This window comes from Neodiprion pinetum, chromosome 4 (assembly GCF_021155775.2).
Source record: "Neodiprion pinetum isolate iyNeoPine1 chromosome 4, iyNeoPine1.2, whole genome shotgun sequence".
NCBI lineage: Eukaryota > Metazoa > Arthropoda > Insecta > Hymenoptera > Diprionidae > Neodiprion > Neodiprion pinetum.
In genome coordinates, this window is record NC_060235.2 from 10,025,498 (window position 1) to 10,047,005 (window position 21,508).

The following is a 21,508-nucleotide window of genomic DNA, read 5'->3' on the forward strand; positions in this document are numbered from 1 at the left end:
TTGAACTTTTTTAATCAAACTTCGGACTAACCTCCGATACAGCAAAGAAAGGGAAACCTTAGTATACCGTCAGTGTAACAGATAGACGTTTCCGAATGAATAAGGCACATCAACATCAAAATCGAAATATGGCTTTTACAGTATTTCGTGGTAAAAAAAATTTGAAAAGCTCTGCTCCACAATTTTCATTTTAACTTGAGCATTACAAAGGTATGTTTATGGTATATCCTCTGCACTCTGTCAAAATTTCAGTAGCATTAGGTTGTGTGGAGGAAACAGCTCATCGTAAGCACCGCTTACAATTCATTATTATAGAATCTTTATTTCTTCACACCAAGAGTTTTTCGGCACAAATGGGATTAGAGCTGACGTTATTTCAATTTGGCTTGTAATGCTTACGTTTAACTGTTTCAAATCCATGGACTTATAACGTATGGACTCAGACAGTGAGCGGTGGGGGCGTAAGCTGCAAGTTTTCAAGCCAAAAAATAGCGATTCTGTCTGTTTTCATCAGCACAACCACAAACAAATTTGTTACGTCCTAGAACTCATAGCACGTAGAAAAATACAGACTGATCCCGTCATTCTCTGTTTCACAATCTCACTCGCTTCGAAATTGTTTTATTGGCTGTCGTAGGCATTAGGACTCTATGCATTATGAATCCATGAAGCTAGCAGCCAGAGTTAGCAATCAAACGTGTTCATCTTTTTGGAAATACAAAAATTTACTTCAGTCTTATCCTCATAATTGTATAAAAGTATTGGAGGTTCAAGGTATTTCACAAAATTTTGGTTTTCGAACTTCACTACCTTATTCGAATGAACATTAGATCGTTTGGTTGCTAATTCTCGTTACTAATTCTGGCTGCTGGTTTCAGCCTCGTCCTCGTTCCATATTTTTTTCTCGGAGTTTGGAAAAATGTTATTTTAGTCTCCCCGAAGCAGCAGGTATTTCAGCATAAAAACTATTGTGAAAACTAACAGGACAGACGCTTTTATATTGTGATGGATATCTTTCCCTTAGAAATCAAAGTACGGATGTGGCACTCAAGTATGGAGCATTTTATGCCAACTCTACGAGATTATTAGGAACCATTTTTCATTTGGCTCGAACATTCTTAAGCAGTTTCAAACATGACGACGAGTTAAGTTATCATCTGGATGAAAATAAGGTTATTCCTGTACCAACTTATCTTGATTCAATCAAGTATAGATTCTCATACAATTATCACAATATAAAATATAAGATTTTCCTTATTTTCAAGCCCATAATAAAAATATAACGATAACAACGAAAGGTTTTTACTATTAGGTCTTAAAAAGGGGACACTTGGCTTTGACTTTTTCTCACAAAACATATGATAGAGCATTCGGACCTGAAGCGGTGACAAGCTAATTTAAAATGAGGATCAGAACAAGCTTGTAACGAATTTTCTATAATTTGGTCAGGTTCTGTAAAACGCGTAATGATGGTATAAATATTATAATTAAATCAACAGTTTAGATTAAATTTATTTGAAATATTGACGGGAGGTTGAATTAACAATAATTAAATGTAACTCTTATCTTTTTTTGAGGCGTCATGTGTTAAAAATAAATGTTAATCCCGTTAACTTTGTGACATCAGTCCTTATAGATCTCGTTCAATGTTGTAATTGACGTTAGGAGATTAATGAACTTTCCCAACAGGGTGCGAAGAGATAGCAAAAAAAAACAAAAAAAAAACAAGTCACTAAAACTCTATATCGATGGCTACGTATTAATTTTGAATCGTCACTCCTATAATTGATGTTATTTGTGATACACGTTACTTGAAACGGGATACTCGGCTGTTCAGTATTTCGTAGAGGGGAACGTGGACCGGGAAGTGTAGGTTATGACACACCCAATATGATGATAGAAATATAATCGAAATTATTATTTATTGTGGAATTAATAAGACAGAGCTCAAATCGGCTGCCTTGTACAAGCTTCCGCCACGAAGGGTGTTCGCAAGATACGTACAGCGCACAATATGCACAAGAACGCGGTGAACTAACAATAAGATAAACAATAATCAAGAAAACAAGAAGTACTCGGAAAGGTACTTTACATTTCTTCTCTGGGATAATTCCATTTTTTTCCAGAGGTGGCAGCACCATACGGCGTACTGTAGGGATCATATCCTTCATTTGACTCTAGATTTAGAGTGGGCGAAACCGGCAACGCAGCTACCTGTGTAGAACAGTCCCGATCCGGCGCCCACTTCAAACACATCTTGTTGTTATAATAAAGTTAACCGAAGTTTGTTTACCTTCATATCAATTATTCTCTTGAATGCCATTCGTCAACAGGCCTGTTACCGGAACAGATAACCAGACAAATACCTACAGTACGACGGTTAGCCCGGCAGAGTCGTGGCACTCGGCAAGTTCACCGTGTCTTTCACTTGCGTTCTTACTTGCGCTTCGAAGTGGCGATCGTCCCTGTTCGGTAACGTCACGCCAGCTGGCGGAAGGGTTGATGGTTTATGGTATTTATTGATATTCCCATCACAATGTTGGGAAACAGGTTGTAAAAGAAAAACAAAAGAGATACAATCTACTACAAAGAAAAACTTATACATGTTCACTTAAAGCTAAAAACTTAATCTAAGATTGCACCTAGCGTAAAAAGATATACACAGATCGAAAAATTGAAAGTCAAAAAACGGAAAAGGCCGAGAGTAACGATTACGAACCGGAGCGAGACTCTTCAGTCCGGAAAAGATGCTAATAAAGTCCACGCTTAAAGGCGGCAAGAGTCGTCACAGACCCAAGTTCGGCCGGAAAAGAATTCCAATGTCGAACGAAGGGGGAGCTGTTAGTCGGTTTTTCCGCAGTAGCGATGGCTCCCAGGCTTAGAGAGGAAGCGGCACTACTAGTACCCAACTGACTTGGGCTCTCGGTCGTCAGCGGTCTCCCAGGATATGACAATGGAGCTGCTTGACCCAGTTATGGCACACCATTATGCTACACCTGACCGACAGATAGAGATAATCGGCATCAGCTGCAACGATACTCGTAGTAGGGACTCCGAAACTTGATGATGATCGAGACACGGTTACTAACGCCGAGGTGTTGAGCATCCGCCAGGAGTGCGGGAATTCGACACCAATTCGTAGTTAACAACGGGAGGCTGGGACGTTGGGGACGTTCGGGATCTTCGGCCCGGTTAACGAGGCCTGAGTTGGTTAGTTCTGCCCTCTGCTCCTCTCGTCTCTCTCTAGCTCTCGCTTCGTTGCCCGGGCGATTGCTCGTAGGAGATTGGGTGAGGAAGGGCATGGGATAGAAAAAGAAATCGAGTGCCATAAAATATGTTCTATTAGCTGAGATTGACCTTATTGTGAATTTGCCGCCCTTCGCTGTCTGTGAACGGAATTGTACAGAAACGGGGTGTCGGCGGTCTATAACATGCGTCATAAAACGGCGTGTTACAAATTTACAACTCAACGTATGTCATGTATATGTTACGGTTAATGTCCAAAATCTGTCAATGTCGACAATAACCGAGGGTATTTGGGCAATGATGTAATAAAAGTACGACTTGATCACATGTGGTATCTGTACAATTTTGCTTCAACTATAATCTTTACATAACGTCATCTCAACGTATAAATAGAATTGCATATATATATAATATAATGTAATATACATGAGTCAATCCACGTCAAACCGAATGAAATCGACCAAAAATTTTCATTTATCTTTTCGATTGTTGTGATTTTTTTTTAACGGGTTCTATGGTTGAAATAAATTTATGAAATAATTTTTTTTTTTTTTTACCTTCAATATTTCAAAAGTTATTCCTGGTTGAAAATTTCCCAAAATGCCAAAAACCGCCACACACGCTCTTCTTCAAATCTTCATATCTCAGGTTCTATTTGTCTGATCAACTCGTTCATAGGCTCATTCGAAAGACCTGGAATTGGGCTTCCATTTTATGCTGCTACAAATTTTATAATAGCAACAATTGAAGATCATTATAAACAAAGAATTTTCAAACACGATATTCATCATCGAAACCACGCTGTAAAATTCCAAAAAAAAATACAAGCATATTCCTTGATCAATTTCCTGTAAGATAGGTGAGTTTCAAATTGGAGAATTAACGGAGCGTATTTTTTAAATATTAATAATCGAGTGGGAGCGCACGCGAGCGCCGCCAATCCACTTATCCGGCAAGCGGCGTGGATCAATCTTATATCAAGCACACATAAAATGGGAAGAATTTTTATTGAAAAACAACATAATTCCAAAGGTTTCTCATCACGGTATAAGAGAGTGCGTCGGCGCGCGCTAAATTTTTTTTTTTCACTTTACAGTCCGACCTCTCAGTAAGTCCGCAAAACCCGCCGCGACGAAGAGTTTTTCCGGGAATTTGAATGCACCCGCATAATGCGCACGCTCTATTTCTTTTTTTATAGGCTGCACGTTCTTATTAATAAATTAGCACTATGACCGGCAACCTTCATGGGGGTGGTGTGGAGGAACTCCACGCTTGGATTGCGGACCATGTGGAAATTTCACACCTTCAACGTGACTTTTTGGTGCAAAAATTCGTTACTATGCTAGTTTACTCGCAACTAGAATGCCCGTCGGGTACACGCACGAGCGTATTTACGTCCCCCCCCCCCCCCCCTCCCCCTATCCTCACCAATTTCACACCCTCAGTGAGGTCAAGCTGCCGGTCTTGGTTCGCACGCGACCAATTGGAGCTTCGAGGTTGAGATGGAGTGGGGGAAAATGCGCAAGCGAAAAACTGGGGAAGCGGGCTTATTGCGGGCGGTCTTATTGAGAAGTCGCATTCTACTTGGCGCGAAATACGACCGCATCTCTTGATGAAGTAAATTTGTCGAAGATCTTGAACAATTGTCGGAGGTGACGTTAGCTCACCTAAATTCGATCATTCTGTGTTCTTTTCACACCACCGTCTTAGAACTGTAATATCTAAGCCTTCGCGCAGCTTTAATGGATACTGGTTTTTTTTTCTTTCTTCTTTCAAGCACATTGAAAGTTTTCGATTCACAATAATGAATGTATGAGTTTGATGTTCGTCAAATAATGAATGTGTCAATTTTTTAAAAGAACTTGTGGAAACATTTGTGTGAATCAACGACTGCATAACAAATATGTCTGGGTTAAGTGTACGCGTGATATTGTTTTTTTTCTACAATTACTCGAAAATGTGATACTAATAGTAAAAACAATAACTTTACTTACTTCAGGATGTCAACATATTTGTTATCGAGTTGCAATGATTTCGGATGTGTCTTGTAATTTACGGTGCTGCAAAAAAAAAAAAAAAAAGTGAAAGAAATGACAGCCATTGAACTGATCTGATGAACGGGTGGGCAAATTAAAGTTTCAAGAATATTCTAAGAATCTCAACGTAACTACAAAACGATTTTAATATTAATAACACAGAAACACGGTTTTAGAGAAGTTGCTCGGAAAAAGAAAAACTTGCGTTCAAATTGAAAATGGCATTGATCAAAAATTGGTCGTGTAAGCATGAAATGACAGCAACACCAGCAGCAGGTGTTCCATGTCCACCTCTCGTTGTGGTCTGCTACCGCTTGTTCAACATGTGAAGCAGGTGCCATCGGCGGCCTTGAATGAGTCAAAATCAAACTGAGGGTCTGTACAAGCCGTAGAAACAATACAAGTCGCGGTGGGTATCGGTATAGTATAAAGTGACAAAAGACACTCGGGTGGTAAAATAAACTGGAGAATAAGACATTGCGAAACTTGATCAGTCATGAATTTTGTGATACTGCAACCTACTACCAAACCAACTTTTCAAGCTTTTCATCGAGTATGTGTGAGGCAACAGAGTTCAGGTCGAGCTACTCGAGTTGAGTGCGTATAACAACGCTAGTAGCCTGCAGCAGTACAGTAATCAAAGAACGAACACGACTAAGAAGCGATGAAACGCGGGACCTAGAGGAAAAGGAGAAGGAGGAGGAGCGAAAACTCTCCTCGCCATGGGAACAATATGTTTGAACGTCGACCATCACCCACCCACCCACGCGAGCGCTATCATAAACATTGATCTAAGAGTTCACAGAGTGGAGCAGGAAATATACCAGTGTGGAACAGAGCATAGTCGTAGTGAGTTTGGAGGAAAAGAGGAAACTATAGAGATGAAGAAGGGGCCGGCTAGCCAGCAGCAATATTGCGGTGATTGTTCTCATCTCTCATCGTGGACGGCACCAAAGAGCCCAGGCTGGGTGAAACATGAGCGTTGATAGCCGGTCTTTCCCGCACCACAGGCGCGAGAGCCACCACCGAAAAATGGACACTTCCTTTCCTGTCTCTGCGACGGTATTCCTCGTCCCGAGCTTTATGCTCGGCCTCTTTCTTTCTCCCAAAAAAAGCTCTTCAACGGCTGCTTGACAGTGGACCGTGAAGCTCAAAGCGTAACGGATATACTAACCGCTAAAACCACCCTCGAGTATTAGGGTCAACGTGATACGTCGTAGCTGGTTCTGTTTCACTACTTTATTTACCTCTTTCACCGAATGAATGAACTTTTTATCCCGTAGATAGACGCTGCTATAGCTAGCCTACATCGCGAATGTTGGGCCTTTAGCTCCCAACGATTCTTGCAGATGTCAAAAAAATTTCGTTGAATCCTGCATTTCTTTTTTCTTTGTTTATGAATAATTTAGTTCTCTTGGAGTTTTTCAAATTGCGCACTTTGTATCCGTGATTTTTTTCAACATATTTGAATGAATTTTTTGGCAAAGATTGATCGGTATAGCTTTGAGAACTTATACATAGTTGTCAAAGTTTTTCATGTAATAAATTTAAGTAAAAATTTTCGTGTCGTTATCGAGTGTTAAACAGAGCGTCGTCATTTTTACCATTCTTCATGGAATTCGTTCACGTATAATCGTAGCAGCACGAAAGCAATAGAAGTTTCATAATAAACTTACCTGTACAATATACTGCTACCCGGATTTTTGTCTGTAACTCGGCCACCCGAAGAACTTACCGAGAACATACCGCGTGAACAATAATTTGGCGACCCGCGGTGATAACTGAAACAAAACTCTACAAAACGCATCGCAAGATTTTGTTGGGCGCCTGACATGGTCAACACGCCTGGAAATCTTTAGCTTCGCTAAACCACGGCTAATATACTTGGTAGCTTAGTACCGCGGAGAGGAGAGGGGTGATTTTGGAGAAAAAGAGATACACTCGACAACTATACGCTATTTGATAAAAATAAAATAAAATAATACATTCTGTCAAGCAGCTATAATACAGAAAGAAAAAACAAAATCATTTAAACCTCGCTCTTTACGATTCATAATCAAAATATCAGAACTTATCATAACCTACGCTATTACTTGAGGGCTCATATACCTTGTCTACATTATAACTTCATCAAAAATTATCCAATCTGCAAAAATTCAAAAGAATCTTGTAAAATAATGCAGTAGTAATAGTCTGACGGAAGAAATTTTTTTTTTTTTTCAAAAATAAAGAAGTTGCAGTATTTGAAACGTTAGTATGTATTTAAAAAAAAATCGTGTCTAATAATTTATGAAAAATTGTCGAACCGAAAAATTAAAAAAACCATTCGTCAGACTGTAAAGAAAATAATTGTCGAGATTTTTAAAAAAGTTGATAATCTTAAAAGTTGCCAGAGTTATCGTGCTGACGCTGTTTAAAAACATAGTTTCGAGAAAAACGTGTTTAAAGTTTCTGGTAAGTACAACGTGAACTTACGGCTAATCTCCCATTCCTGCTTCGTACTGTACACCTTCTTCCTCTTATATCTTCTTGTTTTTTATGGTTCTGGTTGGACTCGGAGCTTCGACGCGAACGCTTCATTCCTTAAAAAACTAAACTCAACATTCTACATTCTCAAGATGCAAATAAATTCTGAACTCTAAATCTAAACTCAACCACAAAGCGATAATCGCTACAAAATCGAACTATAACTAATTTGTCGACGGCGCGCCGATCCGGCTAGACGGCATTCTCTCTAATACCCGACTGGGAGCTTCGACGCAACCGCGAGATTACTTGACAAACTAAACTCAGCAACTAAAATAAAGCTAGATATTATTCGAATCTCAAACTCAATTAAATAAATCTCAACTCGTCCTCGATGACTCAATTTAAACTACATTAAGGTAATTATAATCTTAACTTCGCTGAACTGAACAAAATCTACAGAGCTCAAGATTATACGAAACTCAAATAAACAAATTCTTAAACTCGATCGTAATTTAGCCACAACCGAAATTCAATAATACAAATTTCGCATCGCAATCGCTACCTAAATAGATACAACGAAAACGCCAATTTTAATCATAACTTAATCAAGAATTACAAACGCCAACTCAACTAAACGCAATCGCAACGCATGTGGATTCAAATTTTCTCCAAATTCTCAAATCCGTCATTTGCTAATTCGATCACTCAGTTTCAGCAATTCGCGACATACACGAGAGGTGACACTGAAAAACCACGATACTGCGACTATATCCTGTACAGCGTAATTTAGGCTGCACCGAAATCATAACAAAAAAAAGCAATTTGGAACCGTGACTGTACTCGACATTCTCAACAAACTCAAAATTTACTTTATTCAAACGCGAACTCAGGCTACGGTCACCACGCAAGAAGATCGACAAACAAATTTCGAGTACTTTTCCATAACGCAAATTCAAAACGGCTATCCATCGTTCGGCAAGCCTTTACTCATATCAACTACTCTCGAAATTCGGTCGCGAGGACATAAGCAGCGCTTACCGTTCCATATTCACGCATCAAAAGCTCCAACCCCCTCGTGATTCTTTGGCAGCGTCATCTTTCGAAAAATTCTTCTTCAAAGCGTTTCGTTACTCAAACTCGGAATTACACCTTTCGCAAATGACCGCCAAAACTAGAGTAATCTGAAAAATCTTACAACCTGCCGCAACACCGATCTCTGTACGCTACGTCCCACGTAACGTCATAGCCGCAAGAATCCGCAACAATTGATCGAACCTCGGTTTCGTAGATTTCGTAACTCGACGCGGCTGTCGGAGCATCGCGATGCGGAACTTGACGCTAGATCGCAATTTCATCCACTGCACAGCTCTACGATAATTCGGTGATGAACGGGGTGGTGCTCTCTTATCGCTAGTCCATCCTTCGCAAATTTGGTGGTCAGCTGTTGACGGGGTAAAGCGAGTAGAAGCTGCGGAGCGCCGGCTACCAGCGGGAATCACGTCCGCCTTGGATTCCAGCGATGCAAAGATCTTTGTCGGCTCCCCCTTCGCAGCCTCGGCATTCTTCATTCGAAATCGTAGCTGTTCGGCATTCCTCAATTTCCTCGAAATCGTCACCTACTCCCTGCTTGATGCCGTTGAAACTGGAAAAACAAGAAGAAACAACTAGTCCTGAAATATCATATTCGCCGTTCGCTACAGTGTCACCTCTCGGAATCCCAAATGCGTGACTCCAGCTCTGGCGCGCTTTTTCACGTACTCGACAATCGATGCCACAAAATCTTTATTTTTAGTTCCACCTAGAGTTCAGGAAGCTTTTTTTTATACGTATACCCAGGAATAACATATTTTAAAGTAGGTAGCCAAAAAGACGTTTGAAATATGGCTCATGACCCATTTTTTGCCTTTGAAAAGATATTTTTATGTCCTGAAGAGATGTCTTTCGCGATTCTTAGAAGCCAAAAAACTCACATCTGTCAATCAGATCTTGTTGACTGATTCAAGTTTTCTGCCGTCTGGGTACCGTCTTCTTGCTTCCTTTGAATAGTATTCGGGATCTATCCGAATCCCACGTATCGCCCTTGTTTTGGTAACATACGTATACCTAATTAGAGACAAGCTTGAGGGCAACCCCTCATGGTCTATACAATAACTCACTATAGCTACGGATACTAAATTCTATAACAGCATAAACCTCTCGGAATTGTGCTAATTTGCTTAAAATACCTCCTACCAAGTTTACTAATCGCTCGTAGTCAGGGACAGCAAATTACAGCCACACCCTCATTTACGTTCGGTTAAAAATAAAGCTAAAAGCTAAAGCTATAAGCTAAAATAGAAAAATGGCATGTAAGTAAAAAATCAGAAATTACCTTTTTTATCGGCTATCCTTGCGGTTGGGACAATGGGAAATCAACAAAGCTGCGGAAGAAAGACTGATAATTGTATTGAAAATCAGAGATTCAAGATATTGTATTCAAGTCTTTAAAAATGATGTCTCAACTACTGCGATAATTACTTGCCTACTGGACGATATTTTACACTGTATTGTTCTTTAATCTCATAAATTGTATACTCATTTCGAAACATCGAAGAATTGGAAAAAGCATTTGTTCATTGATCAACGATTCTCTACTTTAACTTTGGGCACAAATTTTTCCTCCATATTATGCCACGATCATTTCGATATCATGTGTAAATAGCCAATTTTTATTCGCAAAATCCCAAAAATCTCGAGAATTTGAAAAGCGCAAATTTTTATTAATATTAACTACAAAATCTTATTGACGGCATTTTATCTCGTTTTACTTTTTTCGAATTGAGGTTTCATCTAATTTTCATAGCACGGGCCGTCATTGTATTTCAGTAAAATTTGATGAGACCCCGTATCAGAATAGTTAGGCATACCCACGAAGTTTGTGCCCAACTACTGGGTAATTTTCCATGATTTAATCACAGTCTAAGTTTTCTATCGTGGCCCTTCATTGCAGTCATTGACTGAAGATTGCTAAAGACAATCAGCCACGGGAGAATTTTGAAGCAAGCAAAAGGTTACAACAGGTACGTGGGTAACGTCAGGGCGCTACATTTACCGACTCGGTCATAAGGATTACAATATTAATCGAGTCGGTACATTAGGAAATTTTTATACCGCAGCTTTCGGCACCATCCCTCGCCTGTAATGGACGAGCTTCGAAATTCCTCATTTAGCTGGCTGTCTCTAGTAACCTTCAGCTAACAGTGCAGTCTAGGAGAATCAAACAAATTTTTACTTAGAATTGCGTTCATTTGTTTACAAAGCGATAAAAATGAAACTGTTATATACTGCTGTGTAAAGGAATGAACACATTGTCCATCTTAAGAATTTTTTACTATTTTTTTCTTGTAAGTGATTTAATTTTTTTTTTTCTATCGTATTTCTTTTCGGTTATCACTATTATGATGGCATGAAATATAGGTTTATTCTACGGTAATTCATTGTGTATTGCAATATTTTCCTAACAAATGAATCAAACTGATTAACAGAAATCCTTATGTCTAACGGCTTTAAAGTATGTTAGCTTCTTTTCAAGGGGACTGGCATGAGTTTATTTGGCTCAGAATGAATATACGGATAAATACTGAAAACTTTAATTTAATATGCTAATCGAAAGAATCAGGTAAATAAAGAATTTTCAGATATTCCAAAACTCATTCTCTTCATTGACTGGTGAAAATAAATGACAATTGCTTACTTAAAGAATTCAGCATAACTGGAAGAAATTTGAATGATATTTTTCGAAAGAGTGATTTTCGAAAATGTAGTACTTTTAGATCGTGACCAAATTTTCTAATAAAAATTGAAGTATCTCCGGCAGTAAATTTTCCCCAATTATTATTTATTCGTGCAATTTATTTTTGAAAGTTACAAACCCTTACTTTGAAATCTAATTTTGAATCTGAGGAGACCCAAACCATCAACAATTGCACTGCGATTAAAAATGTACTCCTTTTACTTTTCGAAACCAGCCCAAACCAGCCCCTGTGAATTACTTCAATGGAACATTTGCGTACAGCTGTAAATTTACTGAGTCTGCTACAGGGACTAAACAAAAGTAAATAATAACCCGCAGCTGCTGTTTCGTAACAGCCGTTTCGTCGTTGCTACACTTCTGCACACGTTAGATATACGGGTAAAAACCTGTTTGAGACTAAATTTAGTTGGTACCGTTGAGTCAACGTTACCGTTATTCATCGGTAGGAAAATGCCGTCTATATGTAAAAATTCAGAATGGGTCATACCGTCTACCAATCATAATCACTATTCGTCACCGTGTTGTCAGAGCTGTAGCCGTTAGGTAGACTGATGTAGCTCAGAAATGCGGCTTGCTTAATTTTATCCAAAGACTGAACACATATTTCACAAGCTTAACCAGCCCGTCCAACCATGCGATGAACTACACTAATTATAATAAGTTCGAGAGAGATTTTATCATCAAATTAAAATGCATCGCTTAAATGTAATGGTAACAATTAATTACTATCTAACATTTCCAGGAATAAATTGATAGAAATGATCTAATTTACTTAAATTTGATTAGATCTAATTCGATCCAAATTTCATCTTCATCTAAGCTAATCTAAATATATATAATTTATGTATCTGACGATATTTAAATTATAGGTTTGATCAGATCATATTGGATTGGATAAAGACAAAATTTAGGTTTAATTAGATCAAATCTCATTTATTCATTTTTTCGCAGGTCGCCATACTTTCTAAATGAATAGGCCTAGTAGGTAATGGAGATAAATACTTTTCATAGGCATGATTAGCAAAAAGTCTCCATAGAAATTCCATTAAATAAGCTTCAAGCTTGGTTATTGATGTGTATTAGGTTACACATAACTGCGAATATAATCAATACACGGCAACGACAAATCTCATGCAATTCTGCGTAGGAAGAGACTCACATCTCTGATTCCGATTTCCTGACGCAGTTCTGATCTCGATTGCAAATTATCTCTTATTCGGTTTAAAGTATCCCCCTATATTCACTCTTCTAATTTATTTCAGGTGGGATGAGTTAGGCGTAGGTACATCCAGGCCTGATTCACTTGGCTTGGCTCTTACAACCAGTGGTAGCAGTGACAATCGGCATCGTATTGCGAGGGCGTGCCTGACCCGAGGGATGTCACTTCTGTCACCTCGGGGGGGCCGGAAGGCTTCCATTCTCTGCTTTGCGGGACTGCTTTTTCTTCTGGTCCTTTATCAGCTCGGTATCATCTGCGGGTCCTCCAAAGATGGACCGACTTCGGTGATGATTGCCAAAGAGGTAAGAGAATCATATACTTTAGCTGATTGTCGTGTCAAAACGCCTGCTTTTCTACAAGTTTTTGTTTGTCTATGCGAAGAAATTGATTTAATATCAGATGAATGCATCAACGGTGAGTAGCCACAAACTAAAGTAAAATTAAGATTTCAATATACTTATTTTACAATCCTCATGACCATTCGATGCCGGTATAGCCCGTTTTCATTGGTGACTTATGATTTGGCCCTATGCCAGTGATGAAACTAAAGTTTTACCTTATGTCAACGCTTCGTCCCACTTGAATCATACCGTCGACGCTTTTGTTACTGATATTTCCAATTTAAATTGAAATATCCGATCCTTACACAATAGTATATTGTACAAACAACAGATATGGGATTCAAACAAGGGTTCAAGATATTGGCAAAATTTAGCAGCCAATGATGCATTTGATTCGTTGTATAGAAAAATGAATTTCACTTCGACTATATCCACGTGCAAGGTGCGATATTGAACAGAACCTAAAGATTATTCGATTGTAATATTTCTGTGTAAACCAATCAAGTAACGGGAGAAAAGCGCGTTACAAGGGTCTTCCTTTGAGAGTATTTCTTTAATGCGCATAAAAATTCGGATTTGATCCAAGTTCCATATGAATCTGCGCAGAGTTTTTGTATCCCTTTATCTCTATACTACGAAAATTTTGCAGCATATTCAAAATTACGAAATTAAGATGAAGTGTCATTGAGACAATTCAACTCTGAGCGGAAGAAACCGATGAAACAATCTCAAACCTGGCTTCAAAGATTCACACCGACATGAATTAAGGTCTACAAAGTCCTCAAATTTCAATCCAGCATTAAAAAACTGCACGTTTCGCACGCATGATTCTAATTTATATTCGCAGTCAGAAATCTTGTGGTAACACGTTCATGGGCTTGGAAATGAACTCCCGGGTTCAGAAACTTGAGAGTGGAAAATCCCCCTGTGTTCTTCGAGGGTATCTATACTGTAACGTTCGGGGGGAATATAGGGCCTCTAGCTAACCAAATGTTATTAAAAATGAAATAGAACTCCTCGTTGTCTTGTGTTAAGGAAGAAACGTTAGTTGGGTTTGCCAACCTGAAGAACCCTGCGTCTTCTAGTTGATTGTTGCACAGACTTGGACGTTTGATAGCCAAAGCTGTATTGGCCCAAACTCGGATAAATTTCTTTACCAAAGCTGCATTTTGTATCACGGACTAGAGTTTGTTAAGCCGTAGCCACATTCCTCCACAGACCAGGTTTTTTTCCGCCGTTAATGCCCACCAGACTTGGGATCCCCAGATTAAAGCTCTCGGATACGGATGTGATGCATCAAGGCCGTATGCACGAGTAATCTGCTCCACCGAAGTTGTATATCTAGACCATGACTGATAATGAATTCATGTATCATTGTTACTCGAATAAGTAAGTAACATAGATTGGGTCTTAGTTACTTAGTTAATAAAAAATTCAAAGTATTATTTTAACGGAAACGTGCATCTATGGCATGGAAGCTATCACGCGATAGGAAAAACGAATTGAAACAATGGATTTAAATGATTTAATACAAAAATAGTAACCTCAATTTTAATTCTACGCATCCTGCTCTTGATCGTGCTCACTAACCAATTTTTATGCAGTAATGAACTTTCTTTTCCAACGTTCTAAGTTCGGTCTTCATTTTTCTATCTTTTCAATTCAACAGCGTGCTAAGGAACCTTTATCACGTAGCCTCGAACTTTCTAAGTTTAATTGATAAGCAATGGCTTGATATGCGTAAGCGGTGAAATATTTTATCTTCTGCAAATGCGTCTAGATTCAAAGGCTGACTCCAGACAAGCTCAGCTTTGTAAACGTGAGACAGCCGGATGCTCTACCCCGAATCTGTTCTAATCAATGTACGTGAGTCAGTCTGGCTTTATGCCTCGGATCTGGTGTCGAACATTGAGCGACGCTCTTATTTATACCTTCCCGGTGCCAGAAAATCCGGATTTAACCGGTTTGCCCCAGCATCATCTTCGTTTCGCTTCGTTGGTTGTCGTCGCTTGACCACGGTCCCTGGTTGCGTTCGTCAGTGAGACGTCTTCGCCGTGTGACGTCTATGTCAATTTGAGTTGTACAGCTAACGACCTGTACATGTTACTATACAGACCGTGACAGATGTACTGGCGAAATTCCTGGTCCAGTGTCAGCACTTCTGTTTCAAGTGTTCGTGAACTTGAGAGGCTATCCTTGATTGTTATCCGTCACTCGTTCTCCGGAAACGACTCAATCACGATATTCTTTTAACCGGGTTTCCGCCTCCACTCGGATAGAAGTTGTTCCTTTTTCGCATTTCCTGCTACTGCTGCTGCTGCTTAGCGCACCTTTTGTAAGGCATGAAGCCAGTTTCAAACGGAAAAAGTTCAACGGGCAATCAAGAAACAGTAATAGAGAAAATATCGACTTCACAGTTATGTGTAACATGAAACGTTCAACTGAGCTCAAACACCAAAACCAATAAAACTAATAGCAACGATCTTTCACGCTACGCTTATTCTCAAGCCGTCAGGACTCAAGTGACGAGCTCCCCTACGCGGAGCTGGAAATTCGAAACATCGGCTCTTATTATTTACGAAGTGTCTTGCTACTTATTGGCTCTAGGATTACGCATTTTTAAATCTAGCTCATCGCTACGTCGATTTCCACTATTGGAAAACGTTGATTGGCGGCCGAATTACCCGATGCTCCAGATGGTAGTGAAGATGTCGCGAGGTTGTCCTGAATTGGGGTTGCCCATTTGTATTGTAGGGAGGTTACGACTCGCTGGCCAACAGCGGGAGTTTCAGCCTCCTCGATTTCCCTCGCGGCTGTGCTCCTCGTTGGCGGTCCCTCCGTAGCCTCGATGATGGTGCTCGCCACTCACTATGTTGGCTTCACGCTCGTCGTCCTTCCCTAAAAACTCCTGCGTTGTAGTCGCTAAATGAATTGCGCTGAATTAGTTGCTATTCCTCCACTTGGTGTCGCACAAATTTGAAAACCAAAGGAACAAAAATCCTGAAATATCTTATTCGCTAGCCTGTGAAGTTTCCCCTCTCGGAACTTCGGATGTGTGACCCTCGTCCGAGCGCTCTTTGCTGAAATCATCGACGATTCCTATCACGACATTCCTACTTTTGGGTTCTACCTCGAGTTCAGGAAGCCGTTTATGCAGTGTTTTAAAAATGATACGTTATAATACATATTGCAATTTATTGATCAAAGCGATTTGATCCCGAACTTTTGGCAAGAAAAACTTCAAAATCTGTACATGTGTTTCAAAAAATATCGTGTATACCCAGAGTGAGGGGTTATTTTTGCCCTAGTGTGTTTGCATTACTCGTCTCAGACTCGCGATATGCGGGCAAAAATGACCTACTACTCGCCCTTGGTACACAATGAACTATTATAATGTATACTGTAACGTTTACGATTTTAGAGAGTCCTTATTAGATCGTTCAAATAATCGCGTTATTGTGAGTGATTTTATCGATAGAAATTAAGTTGGAAATCATGAATTAATTAAAGAATTACGGCTTCATCTTAATTGGCTAAAGTAGGACCGATCTTGCCGACCCGAAACACCCTGCATTAATTAGCTTGTCGTTTTTATAGACAAGGATGCCGGACCTACAGTTTCCGGAGATTCGAAATTCTCCACCAGAGCTGCGGTTTGCGAGACTCGGGATTTTTGGTCCAGAGCTCCAAGTCGCGAGACTTCGGCTTCGAATTCAGAACACCTTGTTAAAGAAGCGGGTGTCCAGCGCTTGCCCTATCTCTAGTCGTGATCTCGAGTTAAGCTAGAGATGTCTCCCACATTCAACGTGTTTAGATATAAGACGCTTGCTATTAAAATACGGAATGCAACAATTGCCCTCAGACCAGGAACTTTTAAGCCTTGGCTGTCAAGTCAGATTTGAAATCCCCAAAATCCTTGGCGGACTCGGGTGGTGAGCCAGAGCCGTTACCTCTATTAGTTTCCTTTCATCCGTCGTTATCATGATCGATATAAAAAGTGCAACGATGCAATTGGAGCTTACGACGTTGCTGATAGAGACAAACAGAATCGTTTTGATCTCGAAATTTTAATAAACAAAGTTATATCGTAATTCGAAAATTACCAAAATTAAATCAACGATTCGATACAGTAATTAATCATAGAATAAATCATACAAAAAAATAATATGAATTAAAAGACTACAATATTCTTCGGTATTGCTCCTATTTGAAATCTGTTGCGCTTTGCCATGTAAGACTCGACTCTAATTTTCCCTAAGACTTGAAGCTAGAATAGAGTCTCGAGGTGAGATTGCCCCTTTACAACAAAGCGATGGCTTATAATCAGTGAGTGCTTTACTACATCTGGTGATGAGTGCCCGCGAGTCACTCGTATTTATACGGAATCGGACCGGTTGAGAGTGGCGCCGTCGTCCTCGATCGTCAAGCCAGGTTGGTAATCTGCCATAGTGACTACATCGTCTGTCCCTGTTATCGCGAAGTCGGTCTCGCTCACTGGGCACCTCGGGTCGCATCGGCTCCGTTCGGTTATCTTCGGTCAAGCTCCTCATGGGCACGTCTCAGTTACCAAGGTAGTGGCCGCTAGATAAATGGCCATTCGGTATAAGTCCATGCGAGCGCGTGCCCCTCCACAAGCACGGTCGCACACACAAATCCGGCATCCCCCACCTCAGTGCGCCCATCTCCCACTGCGCTGCATTGTCACCCCCAACGCGCACGGCTCTCGCTTTCGACGCCAGCAGTGCGAGCAATTAGCAACTAGCCATTTCGGAGAATTTTCCTCTCCTCGGACCCCGCGGCATGGCCATATATCTAGCATCCACTGTAGTAATTAAGTACTGAACAGATGGTCGTTTCAATACGGATCACAATTGATGTGGATTTATTTTTAAAAAATATATAAAAGGTTACGACGAGATGAGAATTTGCAAATTCTGAGCATTACAACTATGATTGTAAATAGTCAAGTATAATTTTCCAAAATAAGTTTAAGTTTGATCTCGATGGTCGTGCATGACATTTTTTAGTTTCTGATCGAGATGTGTCCTTCTGTTGACTGATTATTTTAGACTTGTTTCATCGTTGACCTTTTCTTTTAGACTGTCTCAGCGTGGTCAAAAACAATGCGTTCGTTGATACCAAAAAAGTGGTGGTCCCTGCTGGTCCATTCAAGCTGAAATTTTTGGGTAGCGTGCATCACCCAGGAAAACATTTTTTTCCTATGTATATGCAGCCCATATGCGCACTACATGTACCGGCACTTCACAAAGCCCTATTCTTATCTAGTCCAGGAGCCGACCGCACCATATCTTCCCTCATCGAACATACGGCCAAAATGCATATGAATCGATGGGCAATATAATGGTCAATAGGGTGCCAGACGTTATAGACAATGGATCCTGTCCGGAGTGTCAAAAAAATGTCATTTCCGGTCAGTTTTTTCGAGATTATCTTCCGTCATCGAACATACGATTGAAACTAGTACCAATCGATAGGGGAGCTCGAGTACCTGAAGAAAAAACCGGGGTGCCAACCCCCACCCCGTCCGGGGGGGCGGCAGCCACCCCTAAATGTAGTCGTAAGTAAAGTCGTTCGACTTTTGGGGGTGGCTGCCGCCCTTCCGGACAAGGTGGGGGGTGGCACCCCAGTTTTTTCAGGTTCGGGAAGGTTCAACCTTCAATTTAAAAAAAAAAAATCGTACGTTCGATGAGGGAAGTTGAGGACCAAAAAAGCCTACACTTAGGGGTGGCTGCTGCTCCCCTGAACAGGGTAGGGGTTGGCACCCCGGTTTTTTCTTCAAGTACTCGACCTCCCCTATCGATTGGTACTAGTTTCAATCATATGTTCGATGATGGAAGATACCTCGAAAAACTGACCGGAAGTGACATTTTTTTTGACACTCCGGACAGGATCCATTGTCTATAAAGTCTGGCACCCTATTGACCACTATATTCCCCATCGATTCATATGCATTTTGGCCGTATGTTCGATGAGGGAAGATATGGTGCGGTCGGCTCCCCGACTAATCGTACTAACACCAGTGATTTGACCGGGCCTGGTACATTTAGTGCTGAGGGGATGTCGGACCACTGTCAAATACAGCAAATTATATTTGACAGTTCTTACTTTTTCTGAGTTACCGAATCTCTTCGAACTTTGACAAATAGGGTTTTAAGATCGTGGTTGTTGATTGGCTCGGAAGAAAACAAAAAAGAAAATGACGAAAATACTGAAAATAATGATAGCAAATATTCACTTACTTTGAAGTGATGGGATGCTACTATTAATTCAATCCCATGTTTTTGTATACGTACATCAATTTTCGAACTATTTAGAGTCAATCCATGAGCATGATTGCAACCCTATTATTTCTCAAAGTTCGAAACGATTTAGTTACCTACTCTGGAGAGAACAGACCTGTAAGATACGTTTTGCTCACTTCGTCGGCACTCCGACATCCCCTTAAAAAGTGGGCCATCGTCGCGGAAGCTTTATCGTAGTGCCTGGGGTGATTGGTATGGGAAATACCCGGGTAGAATGATAACCGACATTTGGCAACCAGCTAAGTCACGTACGATCGCGCTAGGCGATTTTATCTTTTTGAGGAAAATGTTCGTCTTGGGGAACAATGAAGTAGTACCCCTGGGATTCTTAGATGACTTACCAGCGGCCAGCTCTTAGCTTCAAAGTTATTACTTTCTCATAGATATAATATGTTTCGCTATGTGCTACGCTCTAATGGAATTGGCACCGTTGCTAACCTGGTTCGGTTACTGCAGAACAGCAATTACAAATCATGTACCGAGTGATTTCGAGATAATTTCCCGGTCTAAAGACATGAACGATATACTCCTGTCATTTTCCGAATCAGAAATATACCTTACGGTTCTGCAAATGAATTTTTCTTCAAACAATCTTTCATACCCGATGTCTTGCCAGCCCTGCGACTAAGCAACTCTAACTTTCGCGATATATACAGGGTGTTTCATTGTAATCGCCCCAATCCGATTACTTCGAAACTAAGCAAAATATCAAAAAATGTTTAAAATGAAACACTTTGAATGCCAAAATTTTTCTGCTAACGGTGATCCGAATTAAACCACCCTTACGAAAAATACGGTAAAAACCCTCAAGTTGGAGGTGAATTCGTACCGTCAACTTTCTTCTTATAGGAATTTAGCATTATCTATGCGTTGGAGGCACGAATTCACCCCAAAGTTGAGGGGTTTTTCCCGTAAGGGCAGGCCGCCGCAGTTATAGTTTTAAACTATTCTCAGCCAGAGCTGGCGTATAATTTACGATCTTGACGTAGGAATTATTCATTGCGCATTACACCGTCTTCGTATGCATGCTTTTGCTCACATGGTTGCGTACATGTTCCTCTGAGTATAGGTGTGCAGGATTTACGGCGTCCAGATATCTTGGTTCCGCGTTTCCGTCGGCGGAAAAGAGATGCTCTACGTCTTTGTGTGATTTGTTATCAAGGGCCGCGGTAGCAGCCCGCGCCAAATACAGTGAAGAGGGGGCTACCAAGGATCTCTACTGCTGCGGGAGTAATTAGGCATGCTGCAACGAGCATGACATGGAATTTTAATAATATGAATGATCATTTGACGAGCTTTAATTTAAAATGAACGCGAAAGCAATCAGTGCAGGCAGAGAAGAAATACAGATTTTATAAATTTTAAACGACCCGATTCTATCAGGATTCTTAAGCACCGCCATTCGCGAATGTTCATCCGAGTTCATGAGCCAAAGAACATGGGCTATAAGTGTATTTTCTTCGTAAGGTTCTATAAGTAACGAAATATATAAAGAGGATACCGTCTCAGCGAGAAGCTCAGCGGGCTCGGCGCCATTATGGAGACTTAGGAACTCCGTTTGGTTGGCACTGTAAAGGGGGGTCCTCAGTACCTGATAGAGTATACCGACCTAGGTGTGTATTCTATTTTGTATTCGTGTTACCTAAGCTGTCAATTACCTGTCATAAAGTAGTAAAACACGTATGAATGATTTGTTAATTCAGGTAGAAATTTTTTATTTAGATTCGAAATTCGCGAGGTTTTGGAAATAGAATACGTAAATAGCCCCACTTATGGTAGATAAACTTGTTCCTACAACGAGAGTATCAGACCTCCAGACCACAGATTCTGCTGAAATTTACTCAATGCTTCTTCGGCTGAAAATATGGAGCTTCTGGATGTGTAGTTTCATCCACGGCATGGCGATTATGAAGGCACAGTGAAGTCCGAAGGCCCGAGCTGCGCCTGCACACGAGTAGCATTTCCGCGTTTTGCACGCATATCAAACTCAATATTTTGCATCACCCCTAATCGAAAGTTCTGTTTGTAATGATTTTTTTGAATTTATTATCAAAAGTTTTCACGATTCTTTCATTTATGGG

At 40.3% G+C, this 21,508-nt stretch overlaps 1 protein-coding gene across 8 annotated transcripts in view; it reads left to right on the forward strand.

The window, feature by feature from the left end:
• Positions 1-21,508, forward strand: part of Tpst (tyrosylprotein sulfotransferase) — a 276,669-nt gene that overhangs the window by 238,554 nt on the left and 16,607 nt on the right. For all 8 annotated transcript variants that reach the window (XM_046624716.2, XM_046624718.2, XM_046624712.2 and 5 more), the window contains one exon: positions 12,807-13,065. In XM_046624716.2, coding sequence (XP_046480672.1) covers positions 12,922-13,065 — 144 coding nt within the window. In that variant the 5' untranslated portion in view covers positions 12,807-12,921. The remainder of the gene's footprint in view (positions 1-12,806; positions 13,066-21,508) is intronic.